This window comes from Ursus americanus, chromosome 37, assembly GCF_024610735.1.
Source record: "Ursus americanus isolate L20-20 chromosome 37, mUrsAme1.1.p, whole genome shotgun sequence".
Lineage (NCBI taxonomy): Eukaryota > Metazoa > Chordata > Mammalia > Carnivora > Ursidae > Ursus > Ursus americanus.
The window spans coordinates 11,055,063-11,065,553 of NC_142163.1; the positions used below are offsets into that span (position 1 = coordinate 11,055,063).

The 10,491-nt window shown below is 35.5% G+C and overlaps 1 protein-coding gene across 2 annotated transcripts; it reads left to right on the forward strand.

Moving 5' to 3' along the window:
• The first annotated feature begins 5,159 nt into the window (after positions 1-5,159).
• LOC123789894 (lysine-specific demethylase 5D-like) lies at positions 5,160-9,173 on the forward strand. 2 transcript variants are annotated; one of them, XM_045793849.2, is made up of 5 exons: positions 5,160-5,357; positions 5,477-5,640; positions 7,097-7,255; positions 7,653-7,772; positions 7,889-9,173. In XM_045793849.2, exons 1-5 carry the CDS (start codon positions 5,309-5,311, stop codon positions 8,054-8,056), a joined length of 660 nt encoding a protein of 219 aa, XP_045649805.1. In that variant the 5' UTR covers positions 5,160-5,308; the 3' UTR covers positions 8,057-9,173. The 2 variants fall into 2 exon arrangements, with proteins under 2 accessions (XP_045649805.1, XP_045649806.1); XM_045793850.2 differs by lacking the exon at positions 7,653-7,772 and having other exon boundaries at positions 5,163-5,357.
• Positions 9,174-10,491: the final 1,318 nt, after the last annotated feature.

Genomic DNA, 10,491 nt, shown 5'->3' on the forward strand with positions numbered 1-10,491 from the left:
GTTTTGTATACGGTGGGGGGGCTGGAAGATTTTTTTTTTTTAAGATTTTTATTTATGTATTTGAGAGAGATTGAGCAGGGGAGGAGCAGAGGGAGAGGGACAAGCAGACTCTGTACTACTGAGCAGGGACACAAGGTTCATTGTAGGGTCAGATCTCATGACCCTGAAATCATGACCTGAGCAGAAACCAAGAGTCGTTCAAAGGACGCCTGGTTGACTCTCAGTTGAGTATCTCTCTTAAGCTCAGGTCATGATCCCAGTGTCCTGGGATGGAGTTCGGAGGCGGCTCCCTGCTCAGCAGAAAGTCTGCTTCTCCTTCTCCCTCTGCCTGCCACTCCCCTTGCTCATGCTCAGGTACACACAGTCTCTCAAATAAAAAAATAAAATCTTAAAAAAAAAAAAGAGTCATTCACTTAACTGAGCCACCCAGTTGACCCAACAGCTCTTAGTTTTGATGATCATTTCTCGTATTTACTGGTGTTTCTTTCCTTCTTTCCTTTCTCTCTTCCTCCCTCCCGTCCCTTCTTCCCTTCCTTCCTTTCGTCCTTCCCCTGTTCTCTTCCGTATTATTTCCTTCCTTCTGCTCACTTGCAGGTAGTTTGTTTTTCTATCTCCATTTCCTCAAGGTATAAAATTTATTTACTTTAGATCTTTTTCACCCTTAATATTGGAACAGCTTCTGCTATATTCTAAAGGATCTAGTATTTTGTTTCCATTTCCTTTGTTTGAATATAGTTTTTAATTTCCCTTTTTATACATTTTGACCTAATTGTTATTCAGAATGTGTTAATTTCCATTTATTTGTAAATGCAAATGTAAACAGCTTTCTTCATGTTTTTGACTTCTAATTTTGAAAACCGCTGTGGTTAGAAAACATACTTGGGTGGCTTAGTCCATTAAGCTTCTGACTCTTGATTTTGGCTCAAGTCATGATCTCAGAGTTAGGAGATTGAGCCCCACATGGGGCTCCACACTTAGCAAGGAGTCTGCTTGAGATTCTCTTTCTCCCTCTAGCTCTGCCCTCCCCCCACACACATGCATATTTTCTCTCTCTCTCTCTTTCTAAAAGAAAACAAATATTTGGTATAATATCAATCACCTTAAATTTGCTAATGCTTGTTCTGTGGCCTATCATATGATCTATCGTAGAGATAATTCCACGCATATTTGAGAAGAATGTGTCTTCTGCTGTAGTGAATAGAATGTTCTATATATGTCTGTTAGGTCATTTTGTTTTAAGCGTGGTTCAAGCCAAAATTTCCTTTTAACTTTCTCTCTGGATGATCTAGCAGTTACTGAAAGTGGAGTATTGAAGTCCTCTACTATTTTTGTGTTCTTGTCTATTTCACTCTTCAGATATTTCTTAAAGTATTTAATTATTCCATTGTTGGGTATGTCTATATTTATGATTATTGTCGCTTCTTGATGAATTGATACCTTTACCTTTATATGATGCCTATCTTTATCTCATTACCATTTTTGACTATTATCCATTTTGTCTGATATGAATATAGCTCCCCTCTATTCTCTTTTGATTTCCATTTGCCTAGAATACCTTTTTCATCCTGCAGTTTGAAGCTAAGTGTGTTCTTAAAGATAAAGCGACTCTTTAGTATGCAACTTAGAGTTGGGTTTTGTTTTTTTTTTTCAGCCAGCTGCTCTGCCTTTAGATTGGAAAATGTATCCACTTACATTTAAAGAAATTTTTATTTAAAGAACATAAGGACTTAATGCCATTGTAGTCATTGTCTTACGACTGTTTTGTAGTACCCTTGTGTCTTTCTTCCTTTCTTGCTGCCTTCCTTTGCAAATTGGTAATTTCTCATGTAAACTCTGATTCTCTTTCATTTATCTTTTATGCACCTTCTATAGGTTTTGTTTTCTGGCTACCATTAGACTTCACATGTTATAGATTTAACAGTCCATTTAATGTTCATGACAACTTAACAGTTATATATAAAAACTCTACCCTTTTATAAAATGTCACAATTAACCTCTTTTTTACAGTGTATATGTTAACAAATTTAGGTTCCATAGTTTTATTTAACATTCTTATCCTTTAACCTTTATACTAGAATTAAATATTGATACACTCCACTATTACAGTATTAGAGTGTTCTGATTTTGACTATATTTTTATCTTTACCAGTAAGATATATATTTTCATGTTACTAATCAGTATCCTTCCATTTCAGCTTGAAGAATTCCTTTCAGCATTTCTTGTAAATCAAGTCTAGTTGTAGTAAATACCTAAGGACTTGTTTATCTGGGAAAATCTTTATTTTTCTTCATTTCTGAAGGTTAACTTTGCCAGATGGTGCATTCTTTCTTGGCTTTCTTTCTTTTTTTTTTTTTTTTCTTTTAGCCCTTGAATATATCATCCTGCTCTTTCCTGCCCTGTAAGATTTCTGTTAAAAAATCCACTGATACCCTAATGGGGGCTATCATTTTAAGTTACAATTTCTTTTCTCTTGCTGCTTCAGATTCCCTGTTTTTCTTTTTCTTTTCTTCCTTTCTTTCTTTATTTTAGATTTTTATTTATTTATTTGAAAGAGAGCTAGCATGGAAGGAGGGGGAAGGGCAGAGGAAGAGGGAGAAGCAGACTCCCTGCTGAGCAGGGAGCCCGATGTGGGGCTCGATCCCAGGACCCAGAGATCATGACCCGAGCTGAAGGCAGATGCTTCACCAACTGAGCCACTCAGGTGCCCCAATTTTCTGTTTTTTCTTAAAGTTTGACAGTTTTATTAAAATCTGTCTTGAAAGTTTCCTTTCATTGAAATTATGGAGTGATATCTTAGGTTCATGGACTTGTGCAAATGTCTTACAAGGTTTGGAAAAGTTCTCAGTCATTATGTCTTTAAAGTAAGTTTCTGCTTCCTTCTTTCTCCATTTTCCTTCTGGAACTTCAATATTTGACCTAATTAAAAGTCTCTTATAGTCACATTTGCTTTCTTTACTTTTTTTCATTCTTTTTACTTTGTTCACATTGACTATAATTACATTTTTTTAAAGATTCTATTTATTTATTTGAGAGAGAGAGAGAGCAAGGGAGAGAGAGAGAAAGAGAAGGACAGCGGGAGGCGGAGGGGTCGAGGCAGAGGGAGAAGCAGGCTCCCCGCTAAGCAGGGAGCCTGACATTGGGCTCAGTCCTGAACTCCAGACCTGAGATGAAGACAGACAGCTAATTGACAGAGCCACCCATGCGTCCCAACTATAATTTCAAAGTTCCCATCATCTAACTTAGAGATTCTTCTTCTATTCAGTTTATTCTGGTGTTGATAGTCTCTATTACATCTTTTCCACTTATTCATTTAATTATTCAATTCCAGAATTTCTATTTGGTTCTTTTCTATTATTTCTATTTCTTTGTTTAATTTCTCATTTTGTTTCTGTGTTCTTATTCTGATTTTATTGAATTGTCTTTCTGTGGTTTCTTATAGCTTATTGAATTTCCTTAAAACAGCTGCTTCGAATTCTTTGTTGGGTAAATTGTAGCTCTCCCTATCTTTGGATTCAGTTACTGGAAGATTTTTGTGACCCTTTTGTGGTATGATGTTTCCTTGTTTGTCATATTCCTTGCAGTTTTGCATTGCTATCTGCATTTGAAGTAGCGATCACCTCCTCTAATTTTCACTGATTTTCCTCATGGGAAAAACACCTTCTGTCAGTACTGCTAGAGATTCTGAGGTTTCTCAAAACTTGTTTTAGCACAACTGCCTCATTCTTATTCCTTCTTGGGGCAGAATTCTTAAGCTTGTGTATCTTCTCTCAGTCATACAGTACACCAGGTCAGCTGCTGATAGCCTCTTGTGTTCTCCTAAAGGTGGCACTATACTCAAGTTTGTGGCTTCTCCCTGGCCCGCAGGTGCTTAGCTGCTTTCTGCAAGTGAAAACACCTACCAAAGTTCATATAACCCATAAACACAGGGAGCTGGCTGCAAAAGACATGGTAGGTATGGGTGAGGGTGCTAGAAATACCCAAGGGTGAGATTGGGGGATCCAGGGGTGAGGTTTTCCCAGCGCCTTGTGGGCAGGCTTCCTGATGGAGTCTCCAGGGCAGTCAGCAAAAATTTTGTCCTTTTATTAACCTTTGAGAATTTTATTTTATTTTTTTTATTATTATTATTTTTTAAAGATTTTATTTATTTACATGACAGAGAGAGAGAGACAGCGAGAGAGGGAACACAAGCAGGGGGAGTGGGAGAGGAAGAAGCAGGCTCATAGCAGGAGGAGCCTGATGTGGGGCTCGATCCCAGAACGCCAGGATCACGCCCTGAGCCGAAGGGAGACGCTTAACGACTGAGCCACCCAGGCGCCCCCCAGAAATTTTATCCTTGAACAAACCTCTGTTTTGAGCTCCAGACTCTGTTTCCCTTGATCTCTGTCTGATCATTGAGAAATTATTTTTACTACCACCATTCTGTCTTCAGTTGATCCTGTGTTTATTGTGGGTATTGTTGTACAGTATATATTATTTCCTGCATAACTTACTTTGGGAATAGGTAAAACTTAGAAAACGAATGTATTTGTGTACAGATACAGAATAAAATCTACAAAAACGTAAAACTTTAAATAAAAAGGAGAATTACAGTAGGGCTTTAATTTTAAAATAGAACAAAAATGGACTCAAACCCAGGTAAAACACACCTCATAGTGTCCAGTAAAAAGAGATGTGCTGAAAATGGTATATAACACATGTATTTATGATACATAATGTGTTTATGTAGTTTTCCAGGATCCTTGTTTATGTTGTGGGAAGAAAGTTATTTCTATTGGTCTGAGTTCAAACCGGAATCCTCCTAACTTCCCATTTGCATCTTCAACTGAGCTATAGAAAGAGAGTTCTTTATAATATATTTATTGATTCTTTAGTATAACCTGTATATTTTATGATACTTAAGCTTAACTAGCCTGTAAATACAGAACTATTCTATTATTTAATTTGTAGCACGAAAACATTCGAGAAAGGTAGTTACCACTCAGATTTCTCTTTCATTAACTCCTGTCTGGCTATATCTTACCTACAGGCAAAGATATATCATTTATAAATAGTTAAAAATAAGTGGAAACAGTTGATTGACTTTAATCTGTGTCACTTCTTTTGTAATACCTCCCAAGATATTTGCAAATAAGGCAAGTTTAGATCTTGCCTAAAATACGTATTTATATATGTATATGCATACATATACATATATATGTAACTCTTTTCCTTCTTTGAACCTTGTCTTAATAGCCAGAACCTACAGAGGAAGACATTGAGAAGAATCCAGAGCTGAAGAAGCTGCAGATCTATGGGGCTGGTCCCAAGATGATGGGCTTGGGGCTTATGGCCAAGGATAAGACTTTACGGAAGAAAGGTGAAGATTAATAGGGCCAAGAGGCAATGTGTGGGCTAAAGAACAAAAGTGGGAGAGTTGGTTTGTTGTCTTTGATGGGGGAATAGATTTGTTTTCAGATTTGTTTCTAACTGCCCTAGATAAAGAAGGGGTCATATGCTCCCGCACTGTTCTGATGAAGGACGAACCAAGAGAGGATGTGAAAGTGATGTCATCACTTCCCAGAGAGGACTTGAATCATAGTGTAGAGTCCTGCACCAAGATGACGATGCAGCTGAGGAGGAGTCACAGTAGAGCACAGTTTGTAAGGACTTAATCTATGATTTTCTAACACTATTTTTGAACTATGAGAACTAGATGGAATGTGAAGTTATTTTATCCCACCTTACATTCTCCTCCCTTCCGTTTACTTCTGGGCCCTTCATATAAAGAGACAGATGGTTAGGAAGGAGAAGAAACATACCCGAGGTACTGTAGTTAGGAGGAAAATTTGTGTTTCCTAATTTTTAAAATCTGAAATTTCCACCAAACTGCTGAATCTTTCCCAGTACCAGTAATAAGTATTTTCTGATCTTTAACAACTACATGTGGTAGGACATAATGTGAAAGCTGTTTGTTTTTGGCAAATTCTGCAAAAATACCATATCTCGTATAGCAGTATCTCTTTTCTATGATCTTGCCTCATGTCTTTAAGTATATGAGTCATCTTTTCCCCTGTTTTGTACTGCTTACTGGAAGGACTTTTAGACTTACTTGAATATTCTGGAGTTTATTTTTCTTTCTTATTCTTTTTTTACTATTCGTGGAGTCTTTGGTAGTTTGCAGTTTGGAAATACATCAAATAATACTACTGTTAAACTGCATGCCATTAAGAAACATATATAGGCATTTTTATTGTGTATATGAAAGGATTGAAATTGCTGTGACTAAAGCTCACTGCCACACATGTATATGTAAGTAAGCTAATGTACGTGTGTGTGTAAATACATACACATATGTGCATATATTTGTATATTTACATATGCATGTCTCCTATATGAGAATATATATATGTATGTATCTCTCTAGCTTCATACAGACATCATATATTTTCTCCTACTCTGTGACTCTCGTCTTCTCTCTTTTTAGTCATCATTTTAGTTCTTGATTCTTCCAGTACAGCCTATTGTCACTTCAGGTAGTTTTTCTACTATTCGTTCTGCTAAAAATGTATTGATGCGTTTTGTTTTTTATCTGGTAATAGATTATCTTAGTGGTATCTAACTATCCAAGTTGTTTGGCCTTGCCCCCTAGTGTTTTGTTCTTATAGCATACTACTTTAGTGACCCATTCATTATGAAGACACATTTTAGAGTGAAGATGGACACCTATTTAAACTTCATACCAGAATAACAGGTGTTACTGGATATTTGGTCAGTTGGGATTATTATGTTCAGCTTGCATTGAGCATATTTTTTGAACTATATATAATTTTTAAATGATCCATGCCAGTTTATACCTTCATGATTGAGGTTTGTACTATTAAATCTTATATAAAAAATCTGCTTTGTTTTTCTCTAAGCACCTTAACCATGGTTTTCTTGATGTGTTATATTATTTCATAATTGTGTGTCCTGTCATATTTTTCCCCATATAGTGAACTCATGAGTACGACGTTACGTAGCTGTTGGCTGGTGGTAGCTGTTCAAAATAAAGTGGTTTGGAAACCTGAGAAAAGGTATCATGGAGCAGGCAGCTTATATTTTTATTTTTCCTGGTAGATTGACTCATATCTCTGTCGAATATGCTCCCGAGGAGATGAAGATGATAAACTACTTCTCTGTGATAGCTGCGATGATAATTACCACATCTTCTGCCTAATGCCACCGCTTCCTGAAATCCCTAGAGGGGTCTGGAGATGCCCAAAGTGTATCATGGCGGTATGACTGTTAAATATGAATATTTTACATTTAGAACTTGGCAATTTTTTTAAATCCAGCTTCTTGGTTTAAGGAAAACTAGAGTAGGTGTTACTGGCTACACTTTGTTAACTTACTGTGTCTGTCAGGTTTTTTGATTGTCTATGAGTTACTAAGCAAGAATGGTTGGACAGACTAGTTGTACAATTGTATACGTTTAAAACAGGAAGGACCATAATACAAAGGATGTGAACCACATGAGCAAAGAAAAGGGAATAGGTTTAGTAGATAGTGAAGAAACCATCCTACCTTGAAACATAAGAAAAGGTGGAGGGTAGAACATAAGATATATGCCCTGCTGTTCTTTTTGGGTTCTTTGCCTATTTCCTCTTTCTTGCTGAAATACTTTCTATTTTAGGAGTGTAAGAGGCCCCCTGAAGCCTTTGGCTTTGAGCACGCTACCCAGGAGTACAGTTTGCAGAGCTTTGGTGAAATGGCTGATTCCTTCAAGGCCGACTACTTCAACATGCCTGTGCATGTATGTGGTTGTGGAGTGGAAATATAGGGATTACTGTCTGATGAGTTTCAGTGCTCATAGAGACATGGGTCCAAAATGGAATGTGCTGTGATCATCTTTTACATCTTTTGTCACAGATGGTACCTACAGAACTTGTGGAGAAGGAGTTTTGGAGATTGGTGAGCAGCATTGAGGAAGATGTGACGGTTGAGTATGGAGCAGACATTCATTCCAAAGAATTTGGCAGTGGGTTTCCTGTCAGCAGTAGCAAAGGGAACCTATCCCCTGAGGAAGAGGTAATGTGATTTCTAACTCATATTAACAGCGCAATCAGGGAAAGTCATTTTAGCATGTGAAACCACCTGTTCTCATGACTCCTTCCATTTAGTGCTGTTTTCACATAACAGGCATAGAGATCAGGTTTCCTGGCATTGGTTGATCTGTCAGTAATCCTCAGTGCACATAACCACCATTACCACCCCTATTACCATTTTGCATTTGTGATGGCAAAGAACACAAGGAATAGTATTAAACCTTGGATTTATCAATTAGGAGCTACAGGAGTCCTTCTGATTTCCTTAAAAGTAAATACTTAAAGCTTATCATCTTTGGCTATCTGCATGATAGACAAAAACAACTGCTATCACCAGTTTATTCATATTTATATATAAATTCGAAAGAAAGCATTGGGAAGTACCCTAGTTGAGTTTTTAATTTGTTCATTATGTGGAACAAATGGAGTTATATGGAAACTAGTTTTATCCAAGGCAATCTCATGTATAGTCAGACCCATTTCGATGTCTGAAAATTTAACTCATTACATTAGGAATTTCTTGTGGACAATCAAACAATATGGGTGAAGCATAACTTAGTTGGGAAGAAGAAGCTAAAAGATAATGCATCTTATGTATTATTGAGCACTTACTCCTTTTTTGATTATTCTTTTACCATGATGGCCAGAGCCTAGACAAATAGTGTTTAGCTTGTATATACATTGACCTCATGTAAAGCCTTATGAGACACTTGTTCAAGATAGCAAAAGTAGCAATTTAAGAGGGGAGAAATTTTCAAAAAGGTTTAGTCAGCTCTTATGTATTTATATTAACTTAATATATATATGTATGTATGAGAATGTATATATAGAGACAGATACGTATACCTACATAGGAGCATTTGAACAGACTTTTTATTAAGAAAATAGTTCATATTCTTAAATAAAAGTATTACATATCAGTTGTGGAAAATTGAAAACTATAAACTAAGGAAACAAGGCAATCACCACCTGTAGTTTCCTTTATTGACATCTTGGTGTTTTTTAAATTACTTTTTGGAAATTGGAAATAATTGAATCATGATATTGTAAAACCACAACAGAATAAATGTAGGTTTTGTATCAGTTATAAAGCATAATATTAATATCCTCAAACTCACATTCGAGCCTGATAATTGATGTTTTCTAATATAATTGCATCAATTTCCATGCTTCTCCACAAGTCATTTCTCCCTGCATCACCTCAGTAACCCTAAAAGGAGACAGATAAAAATTTTGTCATAATTTTCTTTCAGTTTTTTAGTGTTTAATTACATATGAATGTATTTCTAAAAAGCATGTTACCCAATTTTTGAGCTTCGTAAATCTTATGGTGTGTGTATCTCAGACTTGATTTTTAAAAATCAGTGTTCTACTTTGAAAAATCATTCACATTGTTGATTAAAGCTTGAATGTACCTGGTTTTTCTCTATTGTATAATATTCCACTGAGATTATACCATCATTTATCCATTTTTCTGTTGGATCACTTCCAGTATTTGGCTGTTACAAACATCACTCTCTCTCAAACAAATAAATAAAATCTTTTGGAAAAGATAATAAATCAACTTATTGTTTATATTTATTGGAATTTTGCCCCATCCAAAGTGATGTAATATTACTACTATTCTGTTCATCTCCCTTCTAACATTTGTAAAATTTTTATTTGGGCTTTAAAAATTTTTTTTGCTCTATAAAATAGATACCATTTTCATTGTTTTATATTTTCAAGTTTAATATACACCTATTCATGTGTATACTTTTTCTTTTTTATTTACCATTTCTGTTGAAACTCAGATCTTTTTTCAAAGCTATTTTCTTTTTTGTCTGAAATAAAATCTTCAGAAATTTTGTAAGTAGAAGTATTTATTTTATTTGTCAAAAAGAAATGTTTCTTTGCCTTTATTCTCAAAAAATTATTTCTCTGAGTATGCATAAATCTGGTGTAGGAGTTATTTTCTTCACGATACATTAAAAATATTCTTGGATTACTAATTTTTGAGACCTCAATTGTGAGTCTTAACATTTATAAGTAATTTAATTTATTTTTCTTCCCTGCATGCTGTAAGATATTTTTCTTTTGGGTTACTACAGTTTTTCTTGATAGGAGATGTGACTTCTTAGTTTAAAATACCAGGGGTTCATTGTGTTTCTCAAATCTGAGAATTCACCTTTTATCAATTCTAGGTACGAACCCTTCTACCATAACTTCTCCAGTGTTCTATCATAAAATCTCATATCCTGCATCATCTTATTTTAACTTCATGATTCTTTACTTCCCTTTCATACTTTTTTCTTTTTTATCTTCTTGTTTCTTTCTGGTAATTTGTTTTAAATAATTTTAAAATGAATCAGTTTTCACAGTAGCTAATTTTTTAAAGTTTATTTATTTGAAAGAGAGTGAGTGAGAGGGGGGAACAGGAGTGGGGTG